We start from the raw sequence: 24,752 nt of genomic DNA, 5'->3' as shown, positions 1-24,752 counted from the left end.
ATCTGCATCCAGCCAGCCGGCTGTGCCCCCCCCGGTGGCTCCTTGGGCATGCTTTTTAAAGTAGTGGTGGCAGCCCTGCAGCAGCAATATTTAAATCATCGCTCACCTCCAATTGGCCCAGCGAAGAGGGTTTGTTATGGGGCAATCAGAGCACGTGTGCAAAGAGAGGTGATTTTGAGAACAGGAAGTTCTTTAGAGCAGCCAGATTTCTAACACAAGGGAGATGCCCTTTCTGAGTCCTGCTTCCTCATTTGTGTAAACAGCAATCTCCTTCACCCTTATGTTGTTTACGGCTAGACTATGAACAGGAAAGCTCACTGTTCAAAAGCAGTTGGTTTTTAAATTGGTGCGTGCACCGGATGTTATAAATCTTGGGTGGCATCCCTTGTCCTGTGGCTCCTGCCTCGGGAGGGCGGGTGATGCTCGGAGGTGAGGGGCCTCCTGATGGGCTCCTGGTGGTTTTGCTTCTGCTGCTGGGAGAAATCTGGGCAGAGAATCTTCTAGTCTGAGGCTCTTGCCAGTGGGCCCCTCATTGGGAAGCTAGTGGCCGGGCTCTGAGGTGCTCTGGGGAGATACAGGGGATTTGTGGGACCTTCCCGTTGCTTTTTTGGACCTGCTAGTTGTCTGTGGCTCACTGCCCATCCCCTGGGACACGCTGTCCAGCTGATGAGCTCCGTGGCTTCGTGGGAGCCAACCCTGGGGCAAGTGGGTCCTTCTTTGACTGCAGAAATTGTCACGATGAGCATGCCCTTTCATCTCTGGAGAGAAATAACCCAAGATGTTAGGGGTGCACCGTTTTTGCTGATTCCACTCGCTCTCTGTTAACTTTGTAATGTCTTAATGCAGACCTGGGCGGCAACCAAGCTGGATAAGTCTTCTGAAGTGATTCAACCTTGCAGACTTAGGAGGCTGGCTGAGGGGTACTCTGTACAGATGTGGTGTGTTATGGGCACACAGTGTCTCTATGAAAATCCACAGACGTTCAGCCTGGAACCAGCCAGGGTCTTTTTTTTGCAGAGATGAAAAAAGTATATTCATTACTGGAGAACTTGGACTTTATTCTAAACTAGTTTCAACTTGGTATGCAGAACTTCTGAGTGCTTCATATAATCAGAGCTGTAGATTAGCAGTAGATGATTATAATGTAGATGGCTTGATACCTTATTGTTATAGAGAACAGGCAGTCATAGAGTGCAGATGATTCATTCGAGCAGCGAAATAAAATAATAATTGTGTGTCATGCTTTTCCCATGTAGTCAGTTGAGATAGCTATAGAATTATTCGTGGTGTTTTCTTCCTTGTCATCTTAAAATTAAAGAATTCTAGAAAACTAGGGAATTCGAGAATATATCCAGACTGTGAATAGTTTCTTGTTTAAAACTTTTTCTTTTGAATTCAGATTTGCCTCTTGATGCTGACGTGGAAAATGAAAAAACATCTAAGATCATATTCAGCCAGGGTCTTGGGCTAACACATCCTTTAGTTGAGTTTCTTGGAACCCTATTGGTTTCTGGTTCCAGGACTTCTTGAGAAGTAGTCAGGACACATTTCAGGTGTCCCCTTGGAGTGGAGTGTGGTTTATAGTATGGGGGGGGCGGTAGAAAGAACTTGGAATTTGGACTCAATCAACCTGAGACCAATCACAGGAGACCACCACTTAGTTACTCTGCAGATAGCCTGAGTTTTGATTTCCTTGTCTCTACAATGGGGATAATGATACTATCTTATCTGTAATGATTGCCTGGAGAATCAACAGAGAAATGTGAAACAGCTTTGGAACCTGTAAAATACTCTCCAAGTGTTGTCTGTATCATTTTCTGCTGTCATAATTTTCAAAGTCTTCAAAGTCTCTTTCAGCTGTGATGAATTCTGTGATGTTAAACTCTTCCTGGGACAGAGCTCTCTTTTCTTCCCATGAGACACCCACAATCCCAAGAGGTGCCCCAGGTCCAGGTGCCATTCAGAGAGTTGACTCTCTGTCTTATCTTAATTTAGTCCCATTTTACATTTTCTCTCCTTTTTTCTTTATTTTTGTTTGAATTTGAACCAAACAGATCCTTAAAGCCACATTGGTACCAGGAAGAGCACTGGGGTGTCTTTGCCAAAGCTGCAACATCAGACATGAGGTCAGAGCACAGCAGCTGTCTGGGGAGGCCGGTGGAAGGAGGGCCCCCTTGGTTTGGTAGCTGCATGTTTAGGTGTTTCTGCAGGAGTGACTTTTATAGGCAAGGCAGAAGTATTGAGCATTGAGTGTGGCTAATGCCCACTAGAGAGCTGACATAACATCAAGGTTAGTTCATGGCTCCACAAAAGTCTTCAATATCAATTGTTTCTTCTTTCTGTGAGGTGGAGGCCTATTTGATCAGTCCTGGCAGGAGTGGACGTTATGGTTGAAGCTTCGGTATATAAATGGAAGCATCAGAATATAGTAGAAAGAGTACTGACCTTGGAGTCTTACAACCTAGGTTGACTTGGCCCACCACTAACTACCTGTGTGACTTTGAGGAAATAACTTAACCTGTGCGGCCCTCAAGAGTCACATATGTAATGGAATATAACAATATTTGGGGATAGTTACATGTATCACGTTGTATAGTACAGACCTTTGTAAAACATGAATATTTAAAAATCCGTGTATAAAGTACATTCAGAAAACTGCCTGTATCTAAGAGTACAGCTTGACAAACTATCCCAAAGTAAACACACTCATGTAAGTACCACCCCAATGAAGAACTATAATGTTTCCAGAATCCCAGAACTCCCTCTCTGCCCTCTCCCCGCCACCCTCCAGCCTCCTCCCTTAAAATGACCACAATCCTATCTCCGAACACCATAGACTAGTGTTGCCTGTTTTTTTTTTAAATTGAAGTATAGTTGATTTACAGTGTTGTGTTAATTTCTGCTGTAACAGCAAAAGTGATGCAGTTATACATATATATTCTTTTTCATATTCTTTTCCATTATGGTTCATCACAGGATATTGAGTATAGTTCTCTGTGCTACACAGTAGGACCTTGTTGTTTATCCATTCTATACATAATAGGTTGCATCTGCTAACCCCAAACTCCCAATCCATCCCTACCCCGCCCCCTCTTCCCCCTTGGCAACCACAAGTCTGTTCTCTATGTCTGTGAGTCTGTTTCTGTTTTGTAGATAGGTTCATTTGTGTCGTATTTTAAACTACACATATAAATGGTATCATATGGTATTTGCCTTTCTCTTTCTGACTTACTTCACTTAGTATGATCATCTCTACGTCTATCCATGTTGCTGCAAATGGCATCATTTCATTTTTTTTTGCTGCGTAGTATTCCATTGTGTGTGTGTGTATATATATACCACATGTTCTTTTTCCATTCATCTGTCAATGGACATTTAGGTTGTTTCCATGTCTTGGCTATTGTGAATAGTGCTGCTGTGAACATAGGGGTGCATGTATCTTTTTGAATTATAGTTTTGTCTGGATATATGCCCAGGAGTGGGACTGCTGGATCATATGGCATAGTGCTGCCTGTTTTTGAACTTCATGTAACTGAAATCATATAGTATGTACTCTGGCTTTTTTGCTTGTGAAATTCACCCATGTTTTTGCAGGTAACGGTAGTTCATTTATTTATTTGCATTACTATATAATTTCCACAGTGTGATTATACCCCAACGTATCCATTCTACTGTTGATGAAGATTTGGGTGGCTTCTAGTTTTTGGCACTCTTACATAATGTTATGTTGCCTGCATTTCTGTTTGGCATATGCCTAGGAGTGGAATTGCTGAGTTCTATGGTATGTCTAGGGCTCAGCTTGAATAGATATCGCCAGATAGGTTTTCCAAATGGGCATGTCAGTTTCCACTCTCCCCCAGCAGCGTGTGAGTTTCTATTTCTCCCCATCTTCTCCAATACTCGGTATTGGCATTCTTTCTCATTTTGTTATTCTGATGAGGTAAAGCAATATCTCACTTGGTTTTTTCATTTGCACTTCCCCAGTAGCTACTGAGGTTAAGCACATTTTTGTACATTTATAAACCATTTCAATATCCTCTTTTGCGAAGTGCTTGTTCAAATCTTTTGGTCATTTTTCTGTTGCATTTAAAAAAAATGTACAAGTTCTTATTCTATTTTAATTGCACTCTGTTATTGGATATCTTTATTGCACATATTTTCCCCTACTCTGTGGCTTGCCTTTTCACTCTCTTCATCTTACGTTATTATGAACAGAAGCTTCTAATTTTAATGTAGCTTAACATATCAGCATTTCCTGTACTGTTAGCGCCTTTTCTCGTATGGTACTTGGGAAATCTTTGCTTGGGGTGTGAGGCTCGGTGTCCTTCTGTTACATCCACTGCCCCCTGTGGACCAGACCACTGTGCAGGTGACCTGGGGAAGCCTCCAGGTAGCTGCCCGCCTGTCAGGACAGCTTCAGACCAATCCCATGATGCTGGAGAGCAGCCCTGAGCTTGCGGGTGTACCTCCAGGACCCGGCTGATCTGAAGAACCTGCTGGAGGCTCTAGGCTCCTGACTAGAATCAGGGGTTTAGTTAAGGGTACACAGGGCTAATGGCTTCCAGGAACCATGTTGTTTGTTCACCTGGTTATGAAGAGCTGGCATTAGTCTTAGGCACTTTCCTAAGACTTTGTTTCCAGAACTTCTGTGGAAAGAAAATCTCTGACTCAGTTTATAGCCCTTAGTCTAGGAATTAGACACGGGGCTCCTTGTTGGCCCAAACTTCCTTTCCAGGGAAACTTCTGTCCCCCCATGGCCTTGCTGGGTGAGCGGGGCCCACGTGACCCTGCTTCCCCCTCACAGACGATTGGGCCAGGAGTACCTGACTGGGGGCTGGCCAGAGAGCTATCAATGGCTTACGTGTCCTCCTAAGTCAGTAAGGTTCCTTCTTTGGGGAATCTGAACCAGGCATCAGAAGGATTTTGCTGGCCGACGCTGGGCATGTGTGCTGAAAGTTCCCTGTAAAGTTGGGGGCAAAGGGAGCTATTTTGGGTCTACTTATTTGCTGAATGTATAAGGAACTGAGACTCAGAGAAGCCGGTCGGGAGGGAGACAGGGAGGGAGTGGGAGCCCAGAGAAAAGCAGAGAAATCACGTGTGAGTGAAGAGAGAGAGAGAGAGAGCAAATCCCTGTTTTCTGCTCTGCTTTAGGCATGATTCAATGCTTCCTGGTTTCCCTTTGGACCTCTGTGTATCCTTGCAATAACTCTAACCTTTCATTCGAGCTCCTTGGAGTGGGTTTCTGATTCTTGCAATTAAAAGAGTTTGGACTAAGATAGACCAGATCAAAGGTAAGGAAAAAAGAAAGGAAAGGATTTATAGATTGTATTTTGTTCAATCAACCTTATGGAATTCTAGTAAAGATTGATTTCCCTACAATTTAGATCACCTATCTTATTGACCAGAATTATGTCTGTGAGGATAACAGCGCTGCTCTTTAGCCATTAAAATGTTAATTCTGGATGTGTGAGCAAAGAGGCGGCATGCAGGTGGCTTTCTGATCTTCATCCTGTAATTAAAGCAGGACCTTAACATGGAGCTGGGTGGGTGCGTGGGTGGGTGGGTGCAGAGGCACCTATGAGCCATGGGCCACAAATTCCTCACTTCTGGTCGGGAGCCGTGAACTTCAGGGAGCTTCAGAGGTTGTTAGGGTTAAAAAGTGGTTACAACCTCAATGGCCAAAGATAGGAGAATGGTTAAATAAATTAGTGGTCTCCAAATGAGGGTGTGTTTATGGAGTCATTAAAGATGATGTCATTAAAGAGGTTTTTAATGCTATGGGAAATTAATTGTATAATAATATGTAACATTAACTGGAAAACAGATGTAAAATGTTTTATACAAGTTGATCCCAAGGATGTTAAAATAAACATGAGAAAACCGGTAATAGTAGTCGTATATATTACGTAACTTGTATATACATAAATATTTGCCTTTCTGTATTTTCTATGATTAGTTTAGAAAAATTTTATTGGATTATAGTTGATTTACAATGTTGCAAATCAGCAAAGTGAATCAATTATACATACACATATATCCACTCTTTTTTAGATTCTTTTCCCATACAGGCCATTACAGAGTATGGAGTAGAGTTCCCTGTGTTATACAGTAGGTCCTTGTTGATTATCTATTTTATGTAGAGTAGTGTGTATATGTCAATCCCAATCTCCCAATTTATCCCTCCCCCATGTACCCCCCTGGTAACCATAAGTTTGTTTTCTACATCTATGATTACTTTTATAATCAGAAAAATCATTTAAAATTAAAATCAAATGAATAAGCGGTTTACACAGATTCTCAAAGTGTGACGTGAGTCTGTTCTGGAGTTTTCCTCCAACATTCATTCTTTTTTTTTTTTAATAAATTTATTTATTTATTGTATTTTTGGCTGAGTTGGGTCTTTGTTGCTGCGCGTGGGCTTTCTCTAGTTGCGGCGAGCGGGGGCTACTCTTCGTTGTGGTGTACGGGCTTCTCATTGCGGTGGCTTCTCTTGTTGCGTAGCACAGGCTCTAGGTGCGCAGGCTTCAGTAGTTGTGGCACACGGGCTCAGTAGTTGTGGCTCTCGGGCTCTGGCGTGCAGGCTCTGTAGTTGTGGTGCATGGGCTTAGTTGCTCTGCGGCATGTGGGATCTTCCCGGACCAGGGCTGGAACCTGTGTCCCCTGCATTGGCAGGCAGATTCTTAACCACTGTGCCACCAGGGAAGCCCTCATTCTTTCTTTCTTTTTTTTTTTTATTCAAACAGAAAGTCACAAAAATTATAATCATCCTCATCAGTTCACTCAGTCCAATGTAATTAATTTTTTTTTCATCTTGATCTTTTGTTAGCACTTTTATGAGTTCATCAGTTTTCCATTAGAGTTCTGAAAATGCTTATTCATTCAGTTCAGCAGTATAGTCAGGTACCAGAAACCTGTACTTGTCAGAGTCTTTTCCATGAATTCCTTGAAGATGAAACCCTTTTATAGGAACATTTTTGCGAAAGCATCAGAGTACACTCAGAACTGTCTGTAGATGACAAAAGACATAAAAATGACCACGGTTAAAGATTTGATGAAAGTTCATAATAATGCAATTGACAAGGAAATTTAGTTATTTCTGAGATATACATTTTAAAGTAAAAACTAGAATTATGACTTATAACATTATACCAGAACATATAAGATTTTTAGAAATTTCATGTAATGTCTGAAACATTTATATTAACATATTTCCATACAAATAACCCAAAGAAAGTTTGGTATTAGTTGTTTTTTTTTTTTTGTTTGTTTGTTTTTTTATACTGCTGGTTCTTATTAGTCATCAATTTTATACACATCAGTGTACACATGTCAATAATTAAAAAAAATTATTTTATTGAAGTATAGTTGATTTACAATGTTGTGTTAATTTCTACTGTACAGCAAAGTGATTCAGTTATACATATATATATATTCTTTTTAATATTCTTTTCCATTATGGTTTATCACAAGATTGAGTATAGTTCCCTGTGCTATACAGTAGGACCTTGTTGTTTATCCATTCTATGTATAATGCTTTGCATCTACTAATCCCAAACTCCCAACCCATCCCTCCCCCACCACCCTCCCCCTTGGCAACCACAAGTCTGTTCTCTGTGTTTGTGAATCCAAACATTCATTCTTGGTTCTAAATCCCCAAACCCTTGCTCTCCAAAAACAAGGGGATTTGGATCATTTGCAATGAAACACTTCCTTTTTTTTTTTTTTTTGGCCACACCATGCAGCAGGCGGGATCTTTAGTTCCCCGACCGGGGATCAAATACGTGCCCCCTGCAGTGGCAGGGAAGAGTCTTTACCACTGGATTGCCAGGGAAGTCCCTGAAATGCTTCTTAGATGACCCTTCCCTGGCTAGCCCACGGCTGGACACAGCCTTCAGGATGTATGAAGATGACAGTGGCTCCATTTCTCCAGGGTGTGAGAGAGGATGAGACTCCAAGCTCAGCAATTACAGAGCCAAGTTGGGATCTGGTTTACGAAAAACATGGGAGAAGTGAGTGGCAACAAGCTTTATAGTGCTTTGAGATGTTAGAGAGGAAGCTTGTCCCTAGCAACCTTGGCCAGAGAGGGCATTTTTGAGGTTTTTTGTCCTTGAAGAGCCTGGCTGGGCTTACGTGGGACTTGGGGCAGGGAAGGGATAACAGGGACAGAGGTGGCAAGAGCTGGTGGGGACTTCAGAAGGCGTGTAGGTGGACACCACAGCCTTATAGATAAGGACAATTACCACCTTGACTCGGGGTTTCCTACGTGCTAGGTGTGCACACAGGTGAGAGGTGCAGCCTGGCTGGAATTTTACTTAACTTTCACAACAGCCCAGTAAGGCAGGTTTAATGATCTTCATTTTTTGCCAAAGAGAAAAGTAACCCCAAACAAAGCAAGAAATGGGCTTAGAGCGGTAAAGTGATATTCACAGGTAAGTGATTGCAGGTCCAGGACTGGACACCACCCTTCCTTTTACTTTTTAACCCTGATGATAATAATCAGATAATAATCACGTATTGCTCTTTACTATGTGTCAGGCCCTGTGCTGAATGCTTTTCTTGCTTTATCTCCTTTAATGCTCACAGCAGCTCAATGGAACAGATCCCATTACTATTTCCATTTTACACGGAAGAACCGAGCCTTGGAAGAACTTGCTGATGGTCACAGGGAGTAAGTGGCAGAGCCAGTCGTGGAACCCAGGTCCATCTGAAGCCAGATCAGTATTCTGACTGGGACCTCCAGGACCCCCTCCCCACCCCAGGGGGTGGTCTGAGGCCAGAACGGAGTGTCCAGTGGCAGGGCCCTGGGTCCCAGTCCACCACCAAAGTGCCAAGTACAGGGGAGCAGCCACTGCGTGACCCTGGAGTGCATGCACTGCTGTCCCCATCCTTCCAATTGACGCATCAATCACTGAGTGCGTGTGAGCGTGCATGTGAGCATGTGTGTGTGCATGTGTGCATGTGTGCGAGAGTGCGTGTGAGCGTGCGTGTGTGTGTGAGCGTGCGAGCGTGCATTTGTGCGCATGAGCGTGCATGTGTGCATGCGTGCGTGTGAGCGTGCCTGTGTACATGTGAGCGTGTGAGCATGTGTGCATGCGTGTGTGCATGTGTGTGTACATGTGTGTATGCGTGCATGTGAGTGCGTGTGTGCACGCGTGTGTGTGAGCATGTGTGAGAGCGTGCATGTGTGCACGCGTGCGTACGAGTGTGCGTGGGTGCGTCCATCAGTGGGCTTAGTTTGGAGCGGGGAACTTGGAAGCTCAGTGATCTCCAGGATCTCGCTCAGCTCAGCGCTTCTGAAAGTTTACTGAGCTCTAAATGCCATGGATGAGGGATGCGGGAAGCACACGTTTCTGCCTTACCCTTGTGGAGTTTAGGGGCAGAGTTAGGGGACCTGATGTGTGATCGACACACATACAACAATGAGACAACACTGAAGGGTGGAAAGTGTGGGACAAAGTTTAGATTCTGAGCTCAGTGGGGGTGGAGCAGCTGGGAAAGGATTCTGTACATGTGTGAGTATGTATGACTGTATGTGAGTAAGTGTGCATGTGAGTGTGCGTGAATGCGTGTATGTGAGTGAGCTGTGAGCGTGTGAGTGTGAATGTGGGAATGGGAGTGTGTATTTGTGCATGTGCGAGTGTGTGTGAGCAGGGGTGTGTGTATGTGTGAGTGGGCATGGATCTGTGAGGGTGTGTGCCGCTATGTGACTAAGTGTAGAGGGACCTGGGCTGGAGAAGAAGACTGTGAGGTCACCGCTGGTCTCCTGGGAAAGGAGGGAAGGAGGAGGGAAGAGGAATGGCTGGGGGGAAGGGAGGGAGGGTGGGGGGCAGGGTCTCAGGGAAGCCACAGCTCAGAGCAGCACAGGGACCGGGAGATGGTCCCCCCTGGCTGAGATCAAAGCTGACGGAGGTCACTCTGGAGAAAACGCTGAAGGAAAGGACCCAAATGTTTGCAGGTCTGGAGGACATCTGTGTCACGGTCCCTTCTGACCTCGTGTCCAGGAAGACCTGTACCCAGTTGACTGTCAGGGAACTGGATTTGTGGGCTTGAGGGCTAAGTGCCTGTCAAACAAGTCTGAGCCTGGAGGAGGAGGGGGCTCCACCCCTGACCTGGAGGCCACCTGGGCGAAGGGGAGAGGCCACTGATAGATGGGGCCAAGGGGAGGCCCGCTCGCCCTGGGTGGAGGGACCATGTTTTCTGAGCCCAAAATGAGGCCCCTTCCTTTGATGAAAGACTTTTTTTTTCTGATTTAGTCCAGACGTACAAATAAATTACATTGAGCTGTACATCTCATTAGTTGTAAAGTCAGAGATAACTGGTATAATTTCTGTTCATATGGTCCTGGAACCAAGGAAATCTCTCCTGGGTCTTTCGAGGTAGATCCTTTCTGCAGTCTGGGGGTCTCTGAGGAGGATCAGGGGAGGTGTCACTAGCAAGTGGCCATCAAAAGGCCCTATTCACGACCCTAGTCCCAGGGAACCTCTTGCAACAAAGGAATAGAATTCCAAGCCACTAGAGAGTAGACTGACCTCCCAGCCAAGGGTTCCTTGACTTTAGGGGGCTGGTCGCGGATCTGTTCTGGGTTGGATCAGATGAGCATAGAAGACCTTGGGCCAGGAAATTTGGTCTCACACATTTTTTCTTTTTGTAACTGAAGTATAGTTGATTTACAATGTTGTGTTAATTTCTGCTGTACAGCAAAGTGACTCAGTTATACATATACCTACATTCTTTTTTATAGTCTTTCCCATTATGGTTTATCCTAGCACACTGAATATAGTTCCCTGCGCTATACGTTAGGACCTTGTTGTCCAGCCATTCTATATGTAATAGTTTGCATCTACTAACCCCAAACTCCCAATACATCCCTCCCCCTCCCCCTTGGCAACCACAAGTCTGTTCGCTGTGTGTGGGTCTTATACTTTCTCTATTCCGCATTCCACCCACCCACTGGGGCTGTGTCCATAACATCTGCAGTCGTTCGCAAAATACAAGTTCCCAGGCCTTTGGTCGGCACTGTTTTCTGTCCTGCACACATGCAAAGACCTTTGAGTCGGCAGCTCTGTTTTATCAGGTTGCTACTTCCTGCCCTTGCTTTATTACATCTGTTCTTTGGGGCATGGTGTTATAAATTGGGTATGTGATGATGTGTAATCACTAACTGAAAGGCCAATACATTTTCACAGTACCGGCAGCAAGACAAATAAAAGGCAAAATGAAAGGCTTGTGCTCTTTTGACGAAGGGAAAAGCACAAAACGCACATATTAAAGAAAAAAAAAATCAGACTGTGAATTGAAAATGTTGTCATTTTAGGGGGCTGGCTTTCTTCGGGTTAGTCTGGCTTGCCTTTGCCTCCTGGGAGTGGGGTGCCTGGTGGCTGGGAGGTGGGGAGCGAGGAGGAAGACGTTTTATTCCTCTTGGGAACCACATTATTATTAGTCTTTGTAAACCTCAGGCTATTGCCCTGGGCGCTTATGAGGTATGATTCTGGGCAGCCTTTGATTGAGAACAACCGGTCTGTGGTCAGAGGATATGGGGCAGAGAGAGACAGTTGAGAGAGAAAGATACAGAAAGAGAGAGAGAACCGTACGTGTTTGTGTTTAGATGGGTGTACATCGTAGAGTGATTTTCCCCCAGTAGAAATTCAGTAAATACCCACGTTGATATTAATGTATGTAGGACAGTGCGATGCATACAATCAGGGCTTAGTAAGTGATGATTCTGTGTCTGTCCTGATTCTGTGCTTTCACACAGTAGGGATTGGATGGGATAAGAGTGTTTGTACAGACGTTTGAGAGCTTTTAGGAAAGATGTCCTCCCTCCTGTTTGTATTCAGTAAATCCGAATATTCATTCATATTCTTCTCCATAACCCTGCAGAAATACAGTCTGCAGACCAGGGAGTTTTATTTTGCTTTGCTTTTTTTTTCTTCTCCAAGGTCTGGAGGAAAATGCAATAGAAATGGGGCTTGGGGGATAGTTTTTTGAAACTGATTAAAGTAAAAGATAATAGGAATAATGTATATTGTCAGCCTATAAAAGGTTTCGCCAGAAAAAATAAAAGAGGAAAAAATCTTTAGGCTTGCTAGCTAATTATGTTCATGAAGGTGAATAGAGATAAGGGTCTCTCCTTTGTAAAGAGGATTCAACTGTGTGAACATTCTAGAAATGTAGACTTTTAGTAGTTCTTCCAACACACTGATATCATCATCATCATCATAACACCAGTTGTAATAACCGGGTTACATGACATTTATAGATTGCCTGTACACAGGGCTGAACAAAAGTAAGGACCCAGTGCACATAAGCAGGGCCCAGTGAGTTGGAGGGGCCTGGGCCCATGTTACTTATCAATACAAATCTCCCCTCTCTGGGGCCCTCCAACTTTTTTTCTGGGGTCAAGCCAGCTCTCAGCAGATTCACTTTCAAAACTCTTTCATAACTTATCTCATTTGGTTTTCTTAAGAATTTTGAGGGAGACAGGAAAGGCACTTCTGTCATTCCAGAATTACAGATGGGGAAACCGAGACTCAAACAGAGTGGCTGACTCGTCCACAGTCGCCAGTGGCAGAGCCAGGACCCGGCGAGGCCTTCCAAAGCCCACTTCCTCATCTCCAGGCCATCTGTGAGGGGCTGTGAAGGAGGTGAGACTACCTAACCAACAATACCAGCAATACCTTAGGTCACCTGCAAGTACTAAATAGTGCTGCCCCGTTTCAGTTCTGGAACCTTTGTGCTTTGACCGCTTTGGCACCTAAGGAGCCCCAGATGTGACAGCATGGTAGCCCCTGATGGGCTGGTGAGCAAGCCTGGCTCCTGCTAGGATGACCTGTCCTAGTGCAAAACAAAGCAAACCTTCCCTGTCTGCCGTCGTTGAATTCTTGTAGAGGGTAAACACAGAACACTTCTCTTTGGGATGCTCTTTCAAAATTGGGGAGCATTTTCTAAGATGAAGATGCTGGTTTCTTTCATTATTGAACATAGACCTTCATTTCATTTCATTCAAACAGCACCATTTATGTATTAATAGACTAATTTTTATTGTCTGTCTCTGCCACTCACTCCCCAATCTGAATGTAAGATCTGTGAAGGCTGGGTTTCTGGGTCTGTTTTCCGCACTTAAGATCTCAAGTGCTCAGAACAGTGCCTGACATTTGTAAGTGCTCAATGATTGTTTTTTGTTTGAATGACCGAATGGTAAAATAAAGAGAAAACAGCAGAGGCTGACAGTCTTAAATGATATGCTCATGTCCAATTAAGGTAGAAGGATATCGCTGTTGGATGTCTAATCTGTAGTTCAAATAGAGAAAAGAAATAAAAGAATGGAACTGACACATGGTCCAGGGGACCACAGGCACCCAGGACCCCCTTTAGAAGGTGCATTACTCAGATCCTGCCTTTTTTTCATATCAACTTTTTACCAGTGATTGAGCTGTAAATAGGCAAGAAATATATGTTCCATTTAATTTTTTTCAAGGTTGAAATTTGGAATGAATTATTGGATTGACTGGTCCATAAAAATAATAAATCAATAGTTGAGTGAAAGTCGTTGTTAAAAGGCAAAAGGCCAAATGATGACACAATGAAGATGATGGATGAAATCAGGAGTCAGCAAACTCTGGCCCTTGGGCCAAATCCTGCCCAGCACCTGTTTTCGTAAATAAAGTTTTATTGGCACACAGCCAGGTCCATCCATTAACCATTGTCTACGGCTGATTTCATGCTGCAACGATAGAGTTAGTAGTTTGTGACAGAGCCCATATGGTCTGCAAAGCCAAAAATATTTACAATCTGGCCTTTTATAGAAAATGTTTGATGACCTCTGGATTAAATAATGGTCCATCATGTTAAAGTCCAAAGAATCGAGCTGACAGTGGAGGTGAAGCCTAAAACAATGATATCTTTCTGGTGAGCCCAGCACCAGACCTAGCTTCTACAAGGCATCGTTATCCATCATAGTAAGTTAATGTTGTTAATTTGAATTTTATTGGTTTGGTAGTTTTAATTGTATTTATTCCATAAATTTGTTTTTATTTTATATGTGCATAAGAGCTAGAAGCATAGGATTTATACCTCAGTCAGTGTTTGTATATATTAAATTTATGGTAAAATAACTTAAGTCAACCCCATGGGGATTGGTGCGATTTTTTTTTTCCCTTTAAGTGTGCTCTTATCCTTTACTACTTAAGTTTGAAAATTACTGGTTTAAAGGCATCCGGTAGGAGCTTGTATCTAGGTTTTGCTAAGTTATACCATGCTCACTGTTAATTGTCCTCCTATAAACTTGTTTGGGCAGCGGAATGACATTACTAAAATCTCTCTCCTTTCTAGTTTAATTCATTAAGTGTTTACCTTGTAACTTGGAGAATTCAAGAGAGAAGAAACTTATTGGGAGGTAATTACTTGAGTCCTGCTTTTTTGTCCTTTGATAATTTTAAGATGATTGCATTCTGATTACTGCCCCCATTACTCCTAATCTTTGAAACCGTGGGGCACGTTATCATGGTTATTGATTTAAAGGTATGTCTTTTGCTCTGAGCCAGACTCCTGGAGCCCAGCAGACTTGTTTTTAGGGGGCTTGGGGGCTAGAAAGCTTTCCTGTTATTTGTTCTCTGGAGTATGTCTAACCGTAAATTCCCACAGCTTGACTTTGACAAGCATTCACCATCTGACTCTTATAGAGTCTCTGTATGTCATAGGATCATAATATTGTAAAGTCAGAGGAAAGACTGAAGTTCAAAGTCAAGGCTTTTGCCCAGGATCACAAAGTAGTAAGAGGCAGAACCGGGATTGGACCAGCTGCATTTAGAAAACAAAAGACAAATCCCCAGAACCAAACCAAACCAAACCAGAAAAAACTCTTGACATTACAAAATGGCTGAAGCGATCTTAGCTCTGAAGTTAGAAGTGTAAAAACAGACAGCAATATAGAGCTAAAGATTTTTATGACATTAACTCTGAAACGTCATCTATTTTTCTTTCCAGAAACGCTCTTTGATTTTGTCCTGAGTTGATTTTTATAGCTTATTTTATAGAACTTGTTCTATCCAGTCTTTGTTCTTGAAGTCTGATAGCAGCCTTTGATGGTGAGCCGTATAATTCTGACCTCCAGTTGGTAGGATGCAAATACTCCTGTAAGGATACATTATGCCTTATGCCTTCTTGGGCCCCAATCTGAAAACAAGCTCAGCCTCCAGGCCACCTAAGCTCAGCCTGGTCCTCGAATCGGCACTGGAGTGAGCTTTTGAAACACAAATCTGATCATGTCCCAACCTCCCCTGCTTAATCCTTGCAATGGCTTTCCATCGCTTCCTATGGATGGAGAAAAGCTCCTTGATTTGCTGGTTCAGCCCTCCCATCCCTCTGGCCTCCTTTGACAGCTGCTTCCCTCACCTCCTCTTCCACTCCGGCTACACCTGCCTCCAGACCCTGGTCCCCACTGTGTAGGTATCCTTCTGCCTGGTTGGCACCGTCCCATCCTTGGGCTCCCAGTTCAGGTCACCTCCTCAGGGAAGCCTCCTCTGCCCTTCCTGACCCAGGCAGCTCCCTTCTAAAGTAGGACAGCACCATGCATGTCCTTCAAAGCACTCTTTCACTGCTTGTAATTCATTTACTTTCATTCATTTGTGTCAAGTTAGGTCCATGAGGCAGAAACAGAGTCCTATTCTCAACCGTATCCCCAACCCAGTGCCTGGTACCTATAGATACTCAATAATACTTGCTGAGCCCTGAATGAATGAATGAAATTCTGGCCCAGGGTTGGGGGTAGCATCTTAGCAGCCCAACTGCCAGCAGGACGTGCTGGGAAGAGAATCCAGTTGGGAGTCACTAAGACCTATATTCAGATCTCTGGGTAAGCTGGCCTCTCTGAGCCTCAGTTAATTCATCTGATAAAGGGAGTAAGTCATAACAGCCAGCGCACAGGTAATTGTGAAGATTAAGCAGGTAAACGTGAAAAACACCAGTTCTTTTCTCCCTTCACTCAGACTCAGACAGACACAGCCAGTGAGGCTGTTTCCTAGTTCAGAGAGGAGCTCGGTTGACATCAGACGTCTGCTGGCGCTGGGCTCACCCAGGGCTTTGGAAGCTTTGGTGACCCACGTTGGCGGGGCCCAGGGGCAGCGCCAGGCTGCAGCCTGGAATCAGGGGGCAGCTTTGCACGCTGGGGCTCAGGGCGCAGATGAGCTGGACCTGGCAGGGCAGGGGTTAAGCTGGAGCCACTTAAGAAGGGCCCTTGCAGGGGTGAACCCTTTCATCATGATAAGTGTCATAGTAAAATCAATTCTCTGTGTACTTTTGGGAATTACAACTATCATTTTGGTGTGATTTATTTGGTGTATAACACGAACACGGCCGTTTCCTTCATCATTCTGAAAGTTCATCTAAAATTGCTTTGAGTTTCTGGTTTTGGGGAGTGACATGTCCAATTGTTATCATCTTTCCTGTGAAATATGGATCGAGGGGTACGTGGCTGCTGGCCTCGTTTCCTCCCGTTTGCCTGCCTTAGGGGGCAGGGAAGGTTTATGGCTTTGATTTCTCTTCTCTCATTGCCCTCCCCACGCGGGAACCTGTCTTTGGACCAGTACAGGGTTAAACCCCGAAGCTTTCCTCCCTGCCAGCCCTTGGGAACCTCTCTCTTCTGAGAGGAAGGGAGCTGCTCTCAGAAGAGTCCGGGGCTCTCTATCTGCTCCTGCAGGCTTCCCTGGGGGCTCAGTCCCTCCCACCCAGCCACAGAGCCCTGATCCTGGCCGTTAAGACTGTTTGTGCCCCAGTTATAGCAGTTAAAAACCGCCCTTGGGTCCAAATGGACGGGTTTGAGAGCTGTCCTCACCCCTTAACTGGCTGTGTGACTTTGGGCAATTCCTTCAATTTCTCTGAGTTTTTTTTTTGGCTGCACCATGCGGCATGAGGAACTTCCAGGACCAGAGATCGAACCCATGCCCCTTGCGGTGGAAGCACCGAGTCTTAACCACCGGACCACCAGGGAAGTCCCTCCGCGTTTTTTCATCTATAAAGTGGAGATTATAATAAGGTGAGGATTGCATGAATTAATAACCTTAGCGTGTATCTAGCGCCAGGCTACGGTAATAAATCCTACCTATTACCATTACAACCACCCCTGGTTTCTGCTTTGAGCTAAGCTCAGTGACTGGGGTCTCAGTTTTCCTCAACTGGAAAATGGCCTCTTGAGGTGGGTCGCAGGCCTGCAGGAAGATGGGAAATGGAAAATGTGGAGTGAGTCGTAAACTTGCCCTGGTGGGAGACACGGCGTGGTCCTTAAGCTCTGGGCGGTGCTGTGTTGCGGTTTCTGCATCTCTGTTTTGCTGACGGAAGCACTTGGTGTCTGGGCCCCTTAGCGGAGCTTTGTGGGGATCCTGGGACACAGAGAACGAGTGAGGTCAAAATCCTGCCAATCTTCCCATCTGGCCGTGGCATCTGTGGGGAGGCCTGTGGTTTATCCCCGACATCTTTTTATAATAATACCACCACCCACCATGTATCACATGCACAGACCCCTTAAAAATCAGGGTCGGGACATTTCTTTTCCCTGGGACACCTGTTCCATTTTCTTGAAATGGAGCAGCTATCTTTGTATACATTCCTCCCGACTTTTAGGTCAACGCCTGGCCCATCCAGGGTGTGCTGTCGTCGGGAACACTCTGTCAACGCTTTCCCTCTCCCGAGCCCCTGCATTTTCACTGGAAATGTGCTGTCCCCGTCGCCTCCCATCCAAATCTTCTCATCTGGCATCAACAACTCCCACCCTGCCCCCTCCTGTGAGCACAGAGGGAGCTCAGCTTCCCAGCAGAGGTGAGCAGGGCCGGCTTGAGACAAATGTGTCTTTCTCTGTCACCCTCTGCTCCAGGGTGAGGGAGAGAAAATCTCTGAGTTCCTTCAATGACAGGGATGCCTGGGGAGAGTATTAGTACAAGTCATGGAGCCCCCGGCTTGGACTGCAGCGTGGCTGGTGCCTCCCACCCTCACCTTCCCCTCAGGTACTTAAATAGGCATCGTTGACCTTCAAAAGGCACGTCACTAATGCAGGTGTCCCCTTAATGCCACTCACTCGGGGCTGTCATTGGTACTCACGGCTGTGACAGGTGTTCATCAGCAAACACTGGCAGGAAGGTCACACCTTGAAAGCTGCTGAGTTCCCCTAAAGGCAACACTTGAGGGTTGGCAAGTGGCCAGGCTCAAGTTGGCTGCAGTGGCCTCAAGGGAGGCCGGGCGGGGCAGAGCCGCTCTGGGAGTTGGGAGTGCCCATTGCTCATTGGGAGCGCTCGTTGCTTCATGCCCGACTCCTCTCCTGGTCCCTGAGAGACTTTTCCTCCTTCACCTAGGTCCCTCCTGCCCCTCCCCCCAGCAGAGGGTCACAGTGGTGACCTGGGCCTCCCGCTGGGGGACAGCAGTCGGACAAGCCTAGGACAGTCTGGTTGCCTGCAGTTCTGCTCTTTGGAGATGGGCCTTGGGCAGGCAGGGGGTCCCCAGGGGCAGAGAGCCTGTGATTTCAGCCCCAGAGGGGACCGTGCCTCGCAGGTGCCGCCCTGGGTGTGTGCCTTGCCTGCCCGGGGGCCTTGACCGGACAAGCTGGAGTAAAACCCAGGTGGCACCGAGGATCTTCCGATCAACACACAGCAGAGGACAAGTGTGTATTTGGCTTCTTTCCGTACCTTGCGGGATGGGGGCCTGGGAAAGGCGTGTGGCTTGATCCACTGACACTGAGTATTAGAGAGAAAGGAGATCCTGGGGTTCATGTAATTCACAAGCTCTCAAGTTTTTACTATTCACTCTGTCAGAGGCAATTCTCCTAAGTTCTTTCTTTCTTTCTTTCTTTTAAATCTTTATTGGAGTACAGTTGATGTACAATGTTGTGTTAGTTTCAGGTGAACAGCAAAGTGAATCAGTTATACATATACATATATCCACTCTTTTTTTAAAGATGCTTTTCCCATACAGGTCATTACAGAGTATTGAGTAGAGTTCCCTGTGCTATACAGTAGGTCCTTATCAGTTATCTATTTTATATATAGCAGTGTATATATGTCAATCCCAGTCTCCCAATTTATCCTTCACCCCCCCCTTACCCCCGGTAACTGTAAGTTTGTTTTCTACATCTGTAACTCTCTTTCTGTTTTGTAGATAAGTTCATTTGTACCCTTTTTTTTAGATTCCACATATAAGCGATATTGTATATTTGTCTCTTTCTGTCTGACTTATGTCACTCAGTATGACAATCTCTAGGTCTATCCATGTTGCTGCAAATGGCATTATTTTGTTCTTTTTTTATAGCTGAGTAATATTCCATTGTATATATGTACCACATCTTCTTTATCCGTTCCACTGTTGATGGACATTTAGGTTGCTTCCATGTCTTGGCTATTGTAAATAGTGCTACAATGAACATTGGGGTGCATGTATCTTCTCAAATTACGGTTTCCTAAGTCATTTCTGTCCCAGCAGCTGTGGCTTGATTTCTCTGTACCTCCTTTATCCTTCACTCTAGGGATTACTGGTAACAATAATAATGGAAATGGCGACAATGTCCACCACCAATGACCTTATTGCACGTTTGTTCGTCACGTGCCAGGACTTCTGCGTGCATGACGCCCGTGAGTTGTTGTAACAGTGCTGGGAAGTTGCTCTTGTCACCCTTACTTTATTGTTGAAGCTCAGAGAGGACATTCCTGTTGCTCAAGGTGGAGCCAGGGTCCAGACCCAGGTCCAAATAACCCCTGGCTCACTTAGCCACTCCCCTTCGTGAATGCAGATCTTCCTCGGCTCATGATGCAGTTATGTCCCAATAAATCCATCAGAAGTTGAAAATATCATAAGTTGAAAATGCATATAGTAGACCAAACCTACCAGACAGCATATTTGAGTCTAGCCAACCTTAAACAGGCTCAGAACACTTCCGTTAGCCTACGGTTGGGCAAAATCATCTAACACCAAGCTTATTTTATCATCAAGTGTGAATCTCTCCTGTAATTGATTGAATACTGTGCTGAAAGTGGAAAACAGCCAATGGTTGTCTGGGTGCAGAATGGTGGTAATCGCATCTGCTGTTTCCCCCACCCCCTGATAGCAGGGCTGACGAGGAGTTGTGGCTGGGTGCCCTGCCCAGCATCACGAGAGCATCGTGCCACAGATCGCTAGCCTGGGAAAAGCTCAAAATTCAAAATTGGAAGTATGGTTTCTACCGAATGCGTATCGCCTTCACACCATCGTAAAGTTGAAAAATCGTAAGTCGAACCGTCATAAGTTGGGACCATCTGTGCTGTTGAGAGTGCAGTTTGTCACCCGCTCTGTGCTCTGGGTCAGGGAAGACGCCGAGCCCCGCAGATCAGAGAACTGAGGCCAGACAGGTTAGCGCCCACAGCTGGCTGGTGGCTGAGCTGGTGCTCATCATTACTAGCCAACTGATGACTTGGCTGTGCCCAGTCCTGTGCTAGACCCTTTAGGGGGTTCCCAAAAGAATGTGTCCAAAACTCCGTGAGCTGTCATTTGCTGGAAAATTCAAACTGTATTCCTAGGTCACATTTATTGGGCTTTTGCTCTGTGTCGGGCACATGTTTTACATCTAGCTCTCATAAGTATGAGCTTTGTCCTGTCATTATCCCCCTTCGATAGCAAGGAGAATGAGGCCCAGAGATGTTAAGCAACTTATCCAGGGCCACACAGCTAGGAAGGGGGAGGTGCGGCTCACTCAAACCCATGGCTGGCTGAGCGCAGAGCCATTGTGCTCACACTTGAAACACAGAAAACAACTCCAGAACCACATGTGCCAAGCAGTGAGGACCCGACTCTATGATGGGACATGAGAGAAACGAGAAAGGTGTGTGTGTGTGCGGGGTGGTTGTGGTGGGAGTGTTGGAGGAGGGGAGCTTCTCAGAGGAAGTGGGACTTGAGCTGGGCTTTGATTTTTGATTAGAGGGAGTCTGGGAATGGTGTCCTGGGTGGAAAGAACATGCCAGATACAGGCTGGGAAGTAAGAAGGGTAGATTGAGGGGCTGCTTGTTCTTGATTGATGGCGGAGGGAGCCTTCTCTATTAGACTATCAGCTTCTCTGTCTTATTTGACTCTCACCTGATGGGCTGATTCCAAGTCTTCTTCTTGGCAGCTAAGAAACTTCGATTTGCCGATTAGGAGTTAAGGGTGTGTATGTGTCATGGGAGCTTGTGTGGCAGAGTGGAAGAGCGTACAGTTTGGAACCGGGTTTAAATCTACTGCTGTCATTTACTGTGTGTCTTTGGGAGACTCTTAGCTCAGTTTTATCATCTGTGAAAACTGGATGATAACAATTAGCTTATCTACCTCTCGCCATAAGTTTTGATAATCAAATGAGATAAGGGTCAGGTAAAAAGCACTTTGTAATTTGCATATTGTCCTAACTCATGATTATGAATTAAATGTGACTACAAGAATGCGAGTAAACAGGTTGTGCACGCATTTGTGTATTTAGGTAGTTATGCTTAGCTTTATGCCTTCATAAATGTGACTGTTGACACCGATGTGTACGGGGGGTTGTGTGTGTGTGTATGTGTCCTTTGGTCACTGGAACAGCACCTGGACAGCGTTACCTAGCAACAGACTCCTACAGAGGCAGCCCTTTGCTGTGTGAATCCGTGTGTTGGGCACAGTGGCTCCCACTCCCAATCTGTGGTCTCCCAATAGCCCTGTGAGTCCACTGCCATCATAACCACTTTTTTCCTTCCAGTGTTACTGAGGTATAATTGACGTACAGCACTGTATAAGTTTAAGGCATGCCATGGTAACCATTTAACTTTTCAATTTTAAAAGTTTTGTTTATTTTTATTGAAATATAGTTGTTGTACGTATTATATGTTACAAGTGTACAATATAGTGATTCACAATTTTTAAAGGTTACACTCCATTTATAGTTATTATAAAATATTGGCTATATTCCCCATGTTGTACAATATATCCTTGTAGGTTATTTTATGCGTAATAGTTTGTACCTCTTAATACCCTACCCCTATATTGCCCCTCCACCTTCTCTCTCCCCACTGGTAACCACTACTTTGTTCTCTGTATCTGTGAGTCTATTCGTTCTTTGTTATATTCACTAGTTTGTTGTACTTTTTAGATTCCACATATAAGTGATAGCATACAGTATTTGTCTTTCTACCCTCCAAGTCCATCCATGTTGCTGCAAATGGCAAAATTTCATTCTTTTTTATGGCTGAGTAGTATTCCATTGTATATATGTACCACATCTTTATCCATTCATCTGTTGATGGACCCATAGTTTGCTTCCATGTCTTAGCTATTGTAAATCATGCTGCTGTGAAAATTGGGGTGCTTGTATCTTTTCGAATTAGTACTTTTGTTTTCTTTTGGATATATACCCAAGAGTGGAATTGCTGGGTCATATGATAGTTCTATTTTTAGTTTTTTGAGGAACCTGCATACTGTCTTCCACAGTGGCTACACCAATTTACATTCCCATCAACAGTGTACGAGAGTTCCCTTTTCTCCACATCTTCGCCAACATTTGTTATTTGTGTTCTTTTTGATGATAGCCATTCTGACAGGTGTGAGGTGACATCTCATTGTGGTTTTGATTTGCATTTCCCTGATGATTAGTGATGTTAAGCATCTTCTCACGTGCCTGTTGGCCACCTGCATTTCCTATTTGGAAAAACATCTATTCAGTTCTTCTGCCCATTTTTAAATCTGGTTGTTTCTTTTTTTTGACATTGAGTTGTATGAGCTGGTTATATATATTGGATATTAATCCCTTACTGGTCATATCATTTGCAAATATTTTCTCCCATTCAGTAGGTTGACTTTTTGTTTTGTCAATGGTTTCCTTTGTCGTGCAAAAGTTTTGAAGTTTAATTAGGTCCCATTTGTTTATTTTTGCTTTTGCTTCCTTTGCTTTAGGAGACGGATCCAAAAAATATTGCTGTGATTTATGTCAAAGAGCATTCCGCCTATGTTTTCCTTAGGAGTTTTATAGTATCCAGTCTTACATTTAGGTCTTTAACGTGGTAACTCTTCAAAAGTGGTAACAGAGCCTGGATGTGAACTGGGGTGTGCTGACTCTTGAAGTTGCTGTGGCTTTTTCCAGAAACCAGAAGTGGCCTCTCCAAATGCAGCAGAGGCAGCTGCGTCCTGGAGAAGCCCCTGCCAGGCAGACGGACACTTCTTCCTGGGGTCCCTCCGCCCCTATTTCCTTAGCACCTTCCTACCGGCCGGTTTCAAGGGAGCTCGCTTTGCTTCCCCGGGGAATAAGGAGGGTGCCTCCTGGTTGCACCGTCAGCTGAGCCCACCCAAGCTCCTGACCGCTCGGCTGGGGGTCTCCGGGCCTTTTCGAGTCTTTATTGTAGACTCTGTCCTCTGAACCCCAATCCTGCTCTCAAGAGGATGGAGTTAGAGGAATGGCCTGCTTCTTGCTTCCCAGCCATCTTCTCCGGGACTTACCTCTGGCTACATCCAGACGGCAGGGAAGCTGGGATGTGGCCCCAGACCTGCAGAAGAAGCCCAGGGGAGTTGGCAGGACACGCAGAGCCCAGTGGGAGACCCCACTGCCACCTACTGTGGGGACCACAGGAGGATCTGCTCCCCATCCCGCCACTGTGAGGTTGCTTTTACTTCCCACTGGACTTGTGTTATGGGCTCCTCCACAGGAAGCCAGGACCTCTCAGCCTGGTCTGGAATTCCTGTTGAGAACTCCACCTCCAATGTCCACCCTTAGGCTCGGAGTGGAGCTGGGCTGGCCTCAGGCTGTGGGCGGCCTTGGAGGAGCACAGGGAGAGCCGCAGCTGGGAGGCTCGTAGAAGGCTGATTGTCTTCACACCATGCGGTGCCACGGACGGTGCCTGGGGGCCTCTGCACACCCAGGTAGCGCTGCCCACGGCTCCATGCATATCTGGAGGCCTCACAAATTTTACTTTGATTATGGAAATAATGTATACCTAGTGTAAGAAATTTACAAAATGTGCAGGTGTGTAAAAAAGAAATACAAAAATAATTCATCAGCCTACTACTTAAAGATGGCTAGTGTTACCATCCTGTTGTATTTCTTTCCACTCTCTCTCTGCCTAATAGGCCATATGGCATATATGTCTGTGTGCGTGTACATATATAATAGCTATGCATATGTACTTAACACTCTCCTGGTTTCCCCAAATCAAGGAAGTGCCAGCTAGAGGCCTGGGAGTTACTCTTGGCCTGTCTTTCCCCACTACTGCCCACCTCACCCTCACCTCTCACCAGGTCCTGCTAATCATGTCTCCTAACAATGGCTCTGAACTGGTCTGCCCACATCACACTGTCCCCTCCTTCCACCCTTAGCCCAGCAACTAACTTCTTTGGCCCAGACTGTCTGGCTCCGCCTCTTACTGCTGTGCAACCTTAGGCAAGTTACTTCACTTCGCTGAGTCTCACTTCCCTGTCTCACAAAGCGGTACGGATTAAATAAGTGAATCCATGCAGCGCTTAGACTGGCGCCTGCACACGGCAGGCAGTTGCCACAGTGCAGCCAGAGGCTACCCTCCTTGTCAAATACGGCAAAGGCTTCCTTCCCACTGCCCTTCGGGTGAGTGAGTGAGAGCAGAACCCTCACCGCCGTCTGAGATCCGCAAGGTTTGGCCTCCACCCTCCTCTCTGGTCCTCCTCCTCCCCCTCCCCCTCCTCCCCCTCCCCCTCCCCCCTCCCCCTCCTCCCCCTCCCCCTCCCCCTCCTCCCCTCCTCCCCCTCCCCCTCCCCCTCCCCCTCCCCCTCCCCCC

The 24,752-nt window shown here is 45.5% G+C and overlaps 1 protein-coding gene across 1 annotated transcript in view; it reads right to left on the bottom strand.

Annotated features, from left to right (window-relative positions):
- Positions 1 to 18,755, bottom strand: part of LOC133081275 (eukaryotic translation initiation factor 2 subunit 3, X-linked-like) — a 41,890-nt gene extending 23,135 nt beyond the window's left edge. The window contains 3 exon segments of the mRNA XM_061177364.1: positions 16,102 to 16,191; positions 17,253 to 17,375; positions 18,672 to 18,755. Coding sequence (XP_061033347.1) covers positions 16,102 to 16,191; positions 17,253 to 17,375; positions 18,672 to 18,755 — 297 coding nt within the window.
- Between the last annotated feature and the right edge of the window lie 5,997 nt (positions 18,756 to 24,752).

The sequence above is a fragment of the Eubalaena glacialis genome, chromosome 20 (genome assembly GCF_028564815.1).
Source record: "Eubalaena glacialis isolate mEubGla1 chromosome 20, mEubGla1.1.hap2.+ XY, whole genome shotgun sequence".
In the NCBI taxonomy this organism is placed as follows: domain Eukaryota; kingdom Metazoa; phylum Chordata; class Mammalia; order Artiodactyla; family Balaenidae; genus Eubalaena; species Eubalaena glacialis.
The sequence above is the reverse complement of the archived record's forward strand: the minus strand, read 5'-3'. Positions and strand labels throughout refer to the sequence as shown.